This window comes from Jatropha curcas, chromosome 1 (genome assembly GCF_041381405.1).
Source record: "Jatropha curcas cultivar XTBG-Jc1 chromosome 1, XTBG_Jcur_1.0, whole genome shotgun sequence".
In the NCBI taxonomy this organism is placed as follows: Eukaryota; Viridiplantae; Streptophyta; class Magnoliopsida; order Malpighiales; family Euphorbiaceae; genus Jatropha; species Jatropha curcas.
In genome coordinates this window covers 30,449,827-30,463,864 of record NC_143151.1, presented here as the reverse complement: position 1 = coordinate 30,463,864, position 14,038 = coordinate 30,449,827, and the positions used below count along the sequence as shown (strand labels likewise).

Genomic DNA, 14,038 nt, shown 5'->3' with positions numbered 1-14,038 from the left:
AGAAGTTAAAATATTTCTGATAATTTGTAAAATTATAATTTAAAGCTGAAAAATTAAAACATAATCCAATAAATCGAATTAAAGGAAAGAAAATCGAAATTTCAAAACCCACCACAGAAATCAAAAATCAAATAAAGGGTTTCGACGGATAGATTATCCTCCTCATCGTTTCCCTTAAAGAAATCAAATTTCTAGAGAAAAAGAGAATCAGTTACAGTAATAAACGAACCAAAGAACGAAAGGGAGAAGTTAAAATATTTCTGATAATTTGTAAAATTATAATTTAAAGCTGAAAAATTAAAACATAATCCAATAAATCGAATTAAAGGAAAGAAGATCGAAATTTCAAAACCCACCACAGAAATCAAAAATCAAATAAAGGGTTTCGACGGATAGATTATCCTCCTCGTCTTTTCCCTTAAAGAAATCAAATTTCTAGAGAAAAAGAGAATCAGTTACAGTAATAAACGAACCAAAGAACGAAAGGGAGAAGTTAAAATATTTCTGATAATTTGTAAAATTATAATTTAAAGCTGAAAAATTAAAACATAATCCAATAAATCGAATTAAAGTAAAGAAAATCGAAATTTCAAAACCCACCACAGAAATCAAAAATCAAATGAAGGGTTTCAACCGATAGATTATCCTCCTCATGGTTTCCCTTAAAGAAATCAAATTTCTAGAGAAAAAGAGAATCAGTTACAAGCTTAAAGAATATCATTTCTTTTTTTTTTTTAAATTAGGGAAAGAGAAAAGAAGCACCTTGCGATTGGAGTGTTTCTCAATGATTTTGTTGTTCGTTATCAGAAGCACTGAAAATTTGGAGGAGAAACAAGAGAAAGGGAAAGAGAAAATCAACAGAGAAAACTATTCATTCCCAGACTCTAACACCAGGCACAGATATATTACTATAATATATTACTCTCCATGTATATCTTATTTATATGTTGAACTTTCACATGTAAATACCATCATTACCCTCCTTTTTTTCTTCTTTTTTTTATTAAATATTTTTGAAACATAAATGTTACTTTTTTTTTTTTTTTTTGAAGATGTCAATTAATTTGATTATAATCAAACAATAGTTGTACTAACTTCATGGCCAAATGTATAAACTATGACCTAAAATTTACAAGAAAGTTTTAATGATTTCTCAATTTTTAGGTTAATATTAAATCCTTAAACTTACAAAATTGTAATTTTCTTCTTTTCCTCATACCTATAATTTGCATTAATTGTTTTTTGGGTAGATAGATAGATAGAGGTCCCTTTAGTTTTGAGTTAGAAAGTGGAGCAACAATTGGTCAATTTAAGTGATAAAGTGCCATTCATGGGTAGGTCCATTTAGAGGGGGAAGGGGGAAGGTGGAAGCTGGGGGGGGCCTGTTACTGATTCTTTTCTATAAGCATATGTATCCATGCATTTTTTTCATCCGGATCTAGAATTTATCATGTGAACAAAGCCAGCCAGCGCACGCCTTAAAAGTTATGGGAATGTCGTTTTCCAAGTACTGGTTTGGTGCTCTCGTGAGTGAATAGAGCAGAGGAGAAAGAAAAAAAATGGTAGAGAATAAGAAGAAGTGAGACTGAGTGCGGTTGTGAAAACGACTCAACGTATTTTTATCTTTGTTTTTTATTTACTAATTATTATTTATATTAAGAAAAGAAAAGAGAAAAAGAAGGGATAAAAAAAAACTCAGAAGCGACCACACTAGGGCTGTCTCAATCTTAAGGTAAAGGAAAGAAGACAAAGTTACAGCTGCGAGGGTGACCCCACCTCCATCTCTACCTCTACTCCAACGACAATGCTCCTCTTTTTCTTGGAAATTACGTTATTTATTCATCTCTTTTGGCCTAATTCATTACATTTGTTCTGCAAAAATAAATTAATCTAGACGTTAATGGGATCATATTATTACAAAACCTGAGAAGGTCGGAAATTCATTTAAGGTTTTGCTCTGCCTGTTAAGTTCTTCACAGACACTGGCGTTATTATGGTTGCCTGAACTATATTACCAAATCTGGTTTTTAACTTTAGTATATATATATTAACTCAGAGACGAGATCAACTTTCATTGTACAAGAAAGGAAGAAAAGGAGCCACTATAGAAGCGAAAAAGAAAAACATCTCTTTTATAGAATAACTTCAAGTTATGAAATTGCATGTATATAGTTTCTTTCTACAAATGACACATATAATATTTAATTTTTTAATAGTAATGATCTTAGGCCTCGTTTGGTTCAAAATCACTTACTTCCGAAAAGTATAATTCTCATGAAGTATACTTTGAAGGAAATTATTTTTCAAGAAGTATAATTTATATGTGTTTGGTATGTAAATCAACTTTGTAAGAAATGAATTGCTCTCAAACTATAAATCACAATGATATCCACAATATAGTTACTAGGATAAATTAGTAAATTCATTGCATTTAATTAAGGAAGTTGCACTTCTCTACTTATACCTAAGGAATTTACTTCCCTTGTATAAGAGAAATTGAATGATCTACTTCTCAGAAAGTATAATTGATAATGCAAATCAAACAAAAAAACACTTATGCACTTCCCTAATCTCCTTACCCCCCAACCAAACACACCTTATATTTTAAATAATGGAATTGGTTCATATAAATTACAATAATAATCATCCAAATACATAAATTTGTCCTTACACTTTACTGAAAAAATCCGGCTACATTCCATATTTTGCAAACCTTGGATTGAGTTATTTAGTTTAGAGTTATTTGAAGTTAATTCTAAAATAGAAAACCCCTTTTGTTTTCTTTATAGCAAAAAACTAAAATGGAAAACTTCTAAAACTCACATAGAAAACTTTTTAATATGTTTTTATAAGCTAGGAGTAGGCGTAAATAGTATTTTGGTTCGGATCAAATAATCAAATCGAACCATTTCGATTTGATTTGGTCAACTTTTAAAAGTTTGATTACTACACAATTTGAATAGTGATAAACGAATGGTATTTGGTTTTGTCACTTGCATAACTAACCGAATTCACTTTAACGTCTAAAATATATTATTCGGTTCGAATAATTGAACCAAACCCAAAATTGATCTGGTTTGATTTGATATTGAATTGATTTCCAAACTCTTCCCTCTGGTTTGGTTATGCCGAATGTCCACCTTTAGCTAGGTGGTTTATGTAAACCATATTTTCCTTTAATTTGGAAATAGAAGACCAAATTAGCAATGTTAATTCATGTATTTTTTTTTTTTTTTTTTACTTTAAAAAATGAAAGATAATTCTACCAATTAGGGGCTCCATTTGTTTCCAAAAAATAACATATCTTTGAAAATTATTTTTCAAAAAAAAAAAAAAATTCTTGAAAAATATTTTTCAAATTATTTATTTTTCGTTTTTCTGTTGCAATTTTGAAAATTAGTTAAAATATTAAAATTTTTGTATTAAATTAAATTATATTAAATATAATTTATAATTATAGTATTAACAATATGATAAGTTGAAGATTTATACAACTTTTAGTTATTTAAAATAAATTATTTATTCATAGATTTTAATGAAATAACAAGTTCATTATTTTAATTTTACATTAATTTTAAAATAAATCAAATTAATGAATTTTACCACCTCTCATTTTACTTTTTTTTTAATTTATCTCTATAAATTTTAATATTTTTAATCCATATTCCAAAACACATGCCTATCTATTAATTTTAATTTAATAATCAATAATCACGCTATATATATATATTTTTTTACTATTGATATATCTTTATAATATTTTTAATAACATAATAAAAAAACTCCATTCAATAATCTATAAATTATATATATATATATATATATATATATATATATATATATATATATATATATATATATATATATATATTCTCTCAATTTTACTTTATTTTATTTTTTTTAATCGTGCATAGCACGGGTATATCGCTAGTTACTGCAATATATACATGAATAAAAATTATCAATCATAGGTATTAAATAAAAATCGTACATATGTATAAAAAAATAAAATAAAAAGCATATATACAAAAGGTGAACATATTAAAAGAAGAGAAAGGAAAGAAACCGACGAGGATAGCTTGCAATTTTACCATCCTCATCAATCAAAAATTCAGTTTTCTCGATTAAAATTTCTTTAAAAGCAACTAAATTAAATTTACTTTCTAATTTTCTGACGTTTATTTTTTGAATAAAATTTTCTGACATAAATAAGTTTAAAAAAAAAAACTATTATTATTCACTTAATTATTGCACATTGGCAACCAGAAAATAATTGTTTTCTACTTAATTTGATAAAAGGAAAAAAAGAAAGAAAGAAAAAAAAAAAAAAGAAAAGAAAAGAAAAGAAAAGAACACCTTCATCTCTCCTCCTCTATGCTGATCAAGAAACAGTGAGGCCACCATGAAAATGGTGATTGCAGGCATTAAAAGGGGAGAATCTTGTAGGCTTGGGCTGAAAGTTTCGTCTTCTTTGAAGATCATGACTTGATGGCTTGATAATCTGTAAAAGAAATGCCTTTATGGTATCAGCTTTTGAATTGATCATCATTGTCTTTGATTTTGATGAAGAAGACACCTCCAACATTGATGATCGGTTCAAATGAGCTGTTGATTCTCGATAAAGTCCACCAGATGTTGTAATAGTAGTAATTCTGTGTAGGCTGCACTTGAACGAGCCTGGATGGTTTGTAGGTGAGCAGAGACATGTACGTGTTGGTGATGAGGAAGAAGATAATAGGTTATTTCTTTTTGTTGCCATGGATGGATTATATTTGCATTTCTCTCTATTTCTCTTTTTACTGTTGACAATACATAGGACTTCTTTTCCATTCATTGCAGCCTTAAATGTTTTAACTTACTAAAATTTATGATGAACTCAAATTTAGTGTGTGGTTCATCAACAAGGAGTTCGATCAACAGAAATGAGCTTTACCTCCAAAGTTATGGGTTTAAAACACAAATTGATCAATAAAATTCATATGTTCATCAAGATTCAGTGAAAAAAAAAAAAAAAGAATAACGTAATTAACACAACAATAAATTTTAATATTCTTCACATAAGCACAAATGTATAAAAGTTCTAATTAAACATCATCCGAATTCTCCCAAATAAACATAAACATCATTCAAACGCCATCCAGTTTCTCCAAATAAACATAAACATCATCTAAATTCCATATTAGATGAGGAAGTACAAACAACAACTTCAACATCTTTATACAATTCCTCCGGCTCTAAGATAAGCTCCATAATTTCTCTTGTAAGTTCTTCCAACTCTGCTTTCTTTGCATCTATGAAGCAAATAAGAAATGTTAATTAGTTAAATAGAAGCAAATAAAATGATTTCAACAAGTAAAAAATGGCAGAAACCTTCACTAACAAATCTTCTTTTTGCCCCTTAAATGGAATTGAGGGAGGAGATACTCAGAATTTTAAAATACTCAGCGGTTTTGTCTAATTTTAGCATTGAAATTAATTTGGTCAATTACAAACTTCTCAGTATCTTTTTTTTAAAAAAAAAAAAATCTGACTACTTGGAGCATTTTAAATCCGCACGAATATGAGTAATGGCGGATTCAGTTCTAGAGAGGACATAGCAACATGTTAATTGTATAAATACCAAAAAATGGATGAAAAAATTTGATCAATTTGTGTATCTTACAAAAAGAACTGTCATGTATGCAAGTTGGAGTAAATTATTCAACACTTCAAATTCAAGTATTAAATTTTCAGTTTGTACCAAAATAACTCCTAATTCTCTCTCCTTTTACATCCCTCTCTGTAATTTTGCTAGTCAAATTGCAAAAGCAGTGAACTGCTCCTCTGTTTTGAACTCCTGCTAAGTACAATGCTCGATACCAACTTCAGCTTCATAAATTTCTAAATGGCCTAACTATGTTCGGAGTGAATTTAGAACTGTCTTAACCAATCAAAAGTTAAGGACTAGTAAATTAGAGTTAATTAATCCAAACAGACAAGAAAATCGTAACCTTACATCACCAAAAGCTAACATGAGTTAATACTTGGACAATCGCATCAAATAGAAGTCCAACGTTCAATCAAGCTATTACCTTCTGGACCAAGCTGTCTGGGTGGTAAAGAAGTGTACATAGGGCTATTGCTACATCAGGGACAGTCACTGACTAGTTCATGACTGCTTGTGACGTCAACCCAAAATGAAATGTTGACAATGGCATCACATGGAAGTCCAATGTTATATAGAGTTATTACCTCCTGGATCAGGCGCTCTGTTGCTATTGCCAGATGCATTGGGTGGTAAAGAATTCGGCATAGGATTTTGAGACTTGGACTCCATTGTAAGCATCTTCAAAGAAATTTTCCGTAGATAATCCGGCTGAAATCAGAGATCATTAGAATAAACTTAGAACTCACAACGATCCACTATAAAAATGTTGCAGTCAAGATTTTTAATGGGAGAGGCGGGGTGTGAGGAGGCTACATGCTGAACCATTGGCATATAGTGGATACCCATATTTGCAGTTCCGCTGCCCCCCAACCCACCCACAACAAACAACACCCCCCCATCAAAACTCTGGGCTTTCTCCCTCTCCCCTATTATTTTGTGTACACTTCCGTTGTTCAGGATCAATCTCCTACCCTTCTAAATAAAATGAACAAACCAAGAGGATTAACATAAGGACGTATACTTCATCATTAAATGCATACCTGGCTTGCAGCAGCAGTATAAATCTTTTCCTCAAACCGCACTGCAATTTTCTTGAGTTCTGCCAATCCCTCTTGACCAGAAAATGGAAGATGTCTCTTTAATGTCTCCATTCTACATGCAAATATTGCATTACCAATTATATTATAAGCACAAAGAAGAGGATCCTCAATGTATAAAATATTTGTATTGACGTTAGGGATGTAAATTACTAATTTTATAGCAAAGCCACTGCAACTTAGATATATGTAAATGAAAAGCTACAAATTGAAAGCAACGGCACCCACATCTTGTCGACAATTCGCTGCCGCGAATCAGGCTGCAACTGAGCTCTCCAATCACCAGCATCCATTGTAGGTTCTGCACCTTGGCCGGTAGGCGTCCAGTTATTGGTGTCCATCAGATACCAACCAAGAATAATTAATTAACAGCTGCTAGGAACACTAAGAAAGAAAGAAAGAAAGACTATCAATTGAAGGAATAAATCTAATTCTATAATAAGCCTTAAAAACTCTACTATGTCATTGATTCTACCGCAAATAACCAACAAAAAAAATTTTTTTTTTTGCTTAACATTCATTAACTTAAAATTTACTCTCAAAGCGTAACAATGTACGAACCAAAGAACGAAAGGGAGAAGTTAAAATATTTCTGATAATTTGTAAAATTATAATTTAAAGCTGAAAAATTAAAACATGATCCAATAAATCGGGCTGTCTCAATCTTAAGGTAAAGGAAAGAAGACAAAGTTACAGCTGTAAGGGTGACCCCACCTCCATCTCTACCTCTACTCCAACGACAATGCTCCTCTTTTTCTTGGAAATTACGTTATTTATTCATCTCTTTTGGCTTAATTCATTACATTTGTTCTGCAAAAATAAATTAATTTAGACGTTAATGGGATCATTTTATTACAAAACCTGAGAAGGTCGGAAATTCATTTAAGGTTTTGCTCTGCCTGTTAAGTTCTTCACAGACAATGGCGTTATTATGGTTGCCTGAACTATATTACCAAATCTGGTTTTTAACCTTAGTATATATATATTGACTCAGAGACGAGATCAACTTTCATTGTACAAGAAAGGAAGAAAAGGAGCCACTATAGAAGCGAAAAAGAAAAACATCTCTTTTATAGAATAACTTCAAGTTATGAAATTGCATGTATATAGTTTCTTTCCACAAATCACACATATAATATTTAATTCTTTAATAGTAACGTTCAAAATCGCTTAATTCCGGGAAAGTATAATTCTCATGAAGTACACTTTGAAAGAAATTATTTTTCGCGAAGTATAATTTATATGTGTTTGGTTATGTAAATCAACTTCGTAGGAAGTGAATTGCTCTCAAACTATAAATCACAATGATATCCATAATATAGTTAATAGGATAAATTAATAAATTCATTGCATTTAATTAAGGAAGTTGCACTTCTCTACCTATACCTAAGGAACTTACTTCCTTTGTATAAGGAAAATTGAATGATCTACTTCTCAGAAAGTAGAATTGATAATGCAAATCAAACACAATCACTTATGCACTTCCCTAATCTCCTTACCCCCAACCAAACACGCCTTATATTTTAAATAATGGAATTGGTTCATATAAATTACAATAATAATCATCCAAATACATAAATTTGTCCTTACACTTTACCGAAAAAATCCGGCTACATTCCATATTTTGCAAACCTTGGATTGAGTTATTTAGTTTAGAGTTAGTTGAAGTTAATTCTAAAATAGAAAACCCCTTTTGTTTTCTTTATAGAAAAAAACTAAAATAGAAAACTTCTAAAACTCACATAGAAAACTTTTTAATATGTTTTTATAAGGTAGGAGTAGGCGTAAACAGTATTTTGGTTCGGATCAAATAATCAAATCGAACCATTTCGATTTGATTTGGTCAACTTTTAAAAGTTTGGTTACTACACAGTTTTAATAGTGATAAACCAATGGTTTTTGGTTTTGTCACTTGCATAACTAACCGAATATATTCACTTTAACGTCTAAAATATATTATTCGGTTCGAATAATTGAACCAAACCCAAAATTGATCTGGTTTGATTTGATATTGAATCGATTTCCAAACTCTTCCCTCTGGTTTGGTTAGGCCAATTGTCCACCTTTAGCTAGGTGGTTTATGTAAACCATATTTTCCTTTAATTTGGAAATAGAAAACCACATTAGCAATGTTAATATTTTTCTTGAAAAATATTTTTCAAATCACTTATTTTTCGTTGTTCTATTGCAATTTTGAAAATTAGTTAAAATATTAAAATTTTTAACTCATAAGACCATAAAAACAGTTATAATAATAATACAAATCTCATGTTTTAAAAATTTTATTATTAAATATGAGAATAATGCAAAAAAAAAAAAGATAAATTATGAAAGTCGCCAATGATCTATTGTGATGGCAGACGATGACCGATGGTGCTGGCTGGTGATGAATGGTGAGTGATGGTCGTGGCTACCGATGATTAATAAATTAAAAAGTTATGAATTTATAAGGTTATAATAAATTTGTAAAAATTCAGAAAATGTTTTACGCTCTTGAAAATAGTAAGTCATTTTCCTTAAAAATTACATAATTTTCTTTTAACCAGGAATATATTTTCGGTTGACTTATTTTTCTGAATACCCCAAACAATGAAAAATTGTGGAAAATATTTTTCTGCAAATTATTTCATGGAAACGAATGTAGCCTTTATGTTGAAATAACATGTAAAAAAAATAAATAAAAACACTGCAAGTTGTCATGAGATATATCTAATCAAAGTTTAATTTGAGTTTAAGGATTCAAATCATGTTAGTGTGATGAAAAAATTTTCCTCATTTATTTTATGTGCTCAAAAATGTGATTAACACTAACACAAAAGGGACTCATTTACTTTCAAATAAAAGTGATTTAATTATGTTGCCTTAAACAAAATTTTTAATTTTTAATTTCTTTTGTTATTAAGCCTCACTTTCCTTTTATTCATTGTTTGTTTGTACTCCATATATTTCATTTCTCTCCATAAAATAGTGACACCTTAATTTGAAAATATCAATGTAGAATAAAAAATTTGAAAATATGAACATCAAAATTTTCAATATAATATATATTGTTGACGCTCTTCAAAATCATTTTTTTCTAAAAAAAAATACTTCACATAGTGAAATACCTATTCTTCTTATCAATTTCCAAATTATTGCTCCACCCCTTTCTAATTAATTTCCTATATATTTATAAGAAGTATTTTTCATTAAAATATCAAAAATACTTTTATACAAGAGGGAATAGCAATTAAAAAAAAATGCTCAATTCCTTTTTTTTTTATCGAAATTAATTATAATTCTTTTGGTAATACTCACCGGGGTGTAATTTTTCTCGGGCCATAAAATATAAAGGTTATTGACTCTCTCGGTAAATAATGCTTCTCAGAAATTGAAATTATATTCCCACTCTTACGGAGATTGAAGTCGCTTATACTCTGCCCTGACTAACACCTTGTTATTATGAAAAAAAAAAAAATTGACTAAGGTATTAATTTACTATATTCTTTCTTTTAGTTCGACGAGAGCGAGTGATTTTATTATCTGTTATTTTCTTAGAAAATTAATTTTCTTTAACGTGTGTATTGCACGTTGTTTGTTTTCATTGATTTTTTCACATTGCAAGTAAATGAAATTTGATCTATACATATAATTTTTTATTAGTTTTTTTTTTTTATAAATTATAACATTATAAACAGTTTGTATTACTAAAAATTTAAAAATATTCATAAATTTTATGAAATAATAAAAAATTCAATAATTAAATAACTTGTTTAGGAAATAACATATTTATAATTATAACTAATCAAATTAAAGTTTTATTAAAATTAATAATTTCTCTAAAAAAATAATATTTAAATATATTATATTCATATCATATTTAATACATACCTTATATAGTATATAATATAACAAATAAAAATTAAATTACCTTTATTTTTTCAACCAATAAAATTAAAATATTTAAAAGTATTATATTCTTACCATATTTAATGTACCTTATTTAGTATCCATCAAATATTATTACCATATTACATTATATTACCATTTAATATATATATATATATATTACCATGTTTAATATATAAACTATGTACCTTATTAAATATTATATTATATGATTTCAGTTTCAAAACTATTATTTCCTGTTACAAGAAAGGTGAAACCGAATAATATTACTATATTTTATATACACATTATATATTATATAATATAATTTTTATTTTATCCAATAGAGTTTAAATTGATAAAAGAAATTAATATGATCAATTAAAATTAAATTATCTTTATTTTTTGAACTAATCAAATTAAAACTATTAATGATATTTTTGTAAATCCAAAAATTTAGTACGAACGTTTTAGGCAATCTCAATGTTATCCAACTTGTTAATGTTTCTTTGATTTGGATTAATAGGTAAACAAATAAGCTTGCTCATTCTCTATTAAAAGACGTTTTTCTTATGCTCGTCTTCAATGTTGAGATTCAATATCCTCTTATACAGAAGCTAGTCTATATAAAATAGGCAGTTAGCTACTCTAACAAATTGAATTAGTGGCCATCAATATATATATATTAATGGCTTTAAGTAATTATTATTAATTATTAATTTTTAAAAAATGATAAAGTTTAATAACAATGAAGTATTCAATGTATTGCTTTGTAACAAATATTTACCCTCAAATTTATAAAGTAATAAATTTTTACTCTAACAATCGTAAATGTATATTTAACGGTTCCTATCTAAACGTTTCCATTTTTTTAAATGCAATAGTAATATTTTTTAAAAAATTTTAAATTATTTATCATCAAAAAACACTTTAGTTTTTTTATAAATACCATATATAAGTTGTATCACTATATTATTCTGTATTTTTTGTAAGGATATATTGGTCTCTGCTTTTAAATGTATTATTCGTTTTTTTTTAAGTTTAGAATTTTCTACGTTTCAACAATTTCCACAAATGGGGTAAGCAGTTCTTACTCAAACTTTTTGTGTCTCCTTTTTAAAGATTATTTAAAATGATTTTATCGCCGTAAATTATCAAATCAACACACACACACACATATATATATAAAGTAGACATAATTTTTTTTGGTGTTACCACGTAGGATTCCAAATTAATGACATGTATATAACTAATTTGTTTGTTTTTATATTTATTTAAAAATAACTTAATTTATGATTAAATTAAATCATTTTAAATGTAATTGATTAATATAACGATAGAGAATTAATAGTGTATTAAGTAACAATTTAGATAACTTTAATGATACAAATAAATTACATAATTTATAAATTTTAATGATATGGATAATTATTATTTTATATTAAAAAATTAAAAATTTTTGTATTAAATTAAATTATATTAAATATAATTGATAGTTATAGTATTAATAATATGATAAGTTGAAGATTTATAGAACTTTTAGTTATTTAAAATAAATTATTTATTCATAGATTTTGAGGAAATAACAAGTTCATTATTTTAATTTTACATTAATTTTAAAACAAATCAAATTAATGAATTTTACCACCTCTTGTTTTACTTTTTTTTTTTTATCTCTATAAATTTTATTAATTTTAATCCATATTCCAAAACACATGCTTATCTACTAATTTTTACTTTAATAATCAATAATCATGCTGTGTCTTTTTTTTTACTATTGATATATCTTTATAATATTTTTAATAACATAATAAAAAAAATTTTATTCAAGAATCTATAAATTATATATATATTCTCTCAATTTTACTTTATTTTATTTTTTTTAACCGTGTATAGCACGGCTATATCGCTAGTTACTGTAATATATACATGAATAAAAATTATCAATCATAGGTATTAAATAAAAATCGTACATATGTATAAAAAATAAAATAAAAATCATATATACAAAAGGTAGACATATTAAAAGAAGAGAAAGGAAAGAAACCGACGAGGATAGCTTGCAATTTTACCATCCTCATCAATCAAAAATTCAGTTTTCTGGATTAAAATTTCTTTAAAAGCAACTAAATTAAATTTACTTTCTAATTTTCTGACGTTTATTTTTTGAATAAAATTTTCTGACATAAATAAGTTTAAAAAAAAAACTATTATTATTCACTTAATTATTGCACATTGGCAACCAGAAAATAATTGTTTTCTACTTAATTTGATAAAAGGAAAAAATAGAAAGAAAGAAACGGGAAAAAAAAAAAAGAAAAGAAAAGAACACCTCCATCTCTCCTCCTCTATGTTGATCAAGAAACAGTGAGGCCACCATGAAAATGGTGATTGCAGGCATTAAAAGGGGAGAACCTTGTAGGCTTGGGCTGAAAGTTTCGTCTTCTTTGAAGATCATGGCTTGATGGCTTGATAATCTGTAAAAGAAATGCCTTTATGGTGTCAGCTTTTGAGTTGATCATCATTGTCTTTGATTTTGATGAAGAAGACACCTCCAACATTGATGATCGGTTCAAATGAGCCGTTGATTCTCGATAAAGTCCACCAGATGTTGTAATAGTAGTAATTCTGTGTAGGCTGCACTTGAACGAGCCTGGATGGGCTGTAGGTGAGCAGAGACACGTACGTGTTGGTGATGAGGAAGAAGATAATAGGTTATTTCTTTTTGTTGCCATGGATAGATTATATTTGCATTTCTCTCAATTTCTCTTTTTACTGTTGACAATACATAGGACTTCTTTTCTATTCATTGTAGGCTTAAATGCTTTAACTTACTAAAATTTATGATGAACTCAAATTTAGCGTCTGGTTCATCAATAAGGAATTGGATCAACAGAAACGAGCTTTATCCACAAAATCATGGGTTTAAAACCTAACATCGCTGCTTGAAGACACACGTTCAAACGAAATTTAAGAAACAAATTGAGCAAGTATGTTAAAAAATACACAAAACCAGGTGCTCTTTCATATGTACAAGATTCTTGCCATTATATTATTTGATTGAGCACACGGAATTGAAATAAGCTGCTATAGGGTTTCTAATTTTTGTTTGTTAAAATCTACTTTAGCACATTGATTTGCATATAATGTGGTGGTGTTGAAGAAACTATTACCTTTCTCTTCCTTTTTTTATTTGTTAAAAGGTTCAAATGCATTAGTATTAATTTCAGCAAAAACGTTTCTTTGCAATACAGTATGCATGCACTTACTATATATTTATCTTTTTAGATATACTATATATTTTACAGGGTATACAAATTGATATATATTTAAATAATTTAAGTCAAACCAAAATAACTTATTAAGTTATGAAATTAATTATCATAAATTATTATAAATTCTAGGAATAATTATTATTTTATCCTTA

The 14,038-nt window shown here is 27.7% G+C and overlaps 2 protein-coding genes across 3 annotated transcripts in view; both read right to left on the bottom strand.

Moving 5' to 3' along the window:
• Positions 1-930, bottom strand: part of NRB4 (mediator of RNA polymerase II transcription subunit 15a-like protein) — a 17,506-nt gene extending 16,576 nt beyond the window's left edge. The window contains exon 1 of the mRNA XM_089724278.1: positions 763-930. The gene's annotated coding sequence lies outside the window, so the exon portion shown is untranslated. The remainder of the gene's footprint in view (positions 1-762) is intronic.
• Positions 931-5,025: 4,095 nt separating this feature from the next.
• On the bottom strand, positions 5,026-7,403 carry LOC149499354 (mediator of RNA polymerase II transcription subunit 15a-like). 2 transcript variants are annotated; one of them, XM_089724285.1, is made up of 5 exons: positions 7,306-7,403; positions 6,973-7,128; positions 6,688-6,799; positions 6,232-6,355; positions 5,026-5,291 (listed from the first exon to the last, which is right to left on the bottom strand). In XM_089724285.1, the coding sequence occupies exons 2-5, from the start codon at positions 7,083-7,085 to the stop codon at positions 5,164-5,166; spliced, it is 477 nt and encodes a 158-aa protein (XP_089580411.1). In that variant the 5' UTR covers positions 7,086-7,128; positions 7,306-7,403; the 3' UTR covers positions 5,026-5,163. The 2 variants fall into 2 exon arrangements, with proteins under 2 accessions (XP_089580411.1, XP_089580409.1); XM_089724283.1 differs by lacking the exon at positions 7,306-7,403 and having other exon boundaries at positions 6,973-7,293.
• Positions 7,404-14,038: the final 6,635 nt, after the last annotated feature.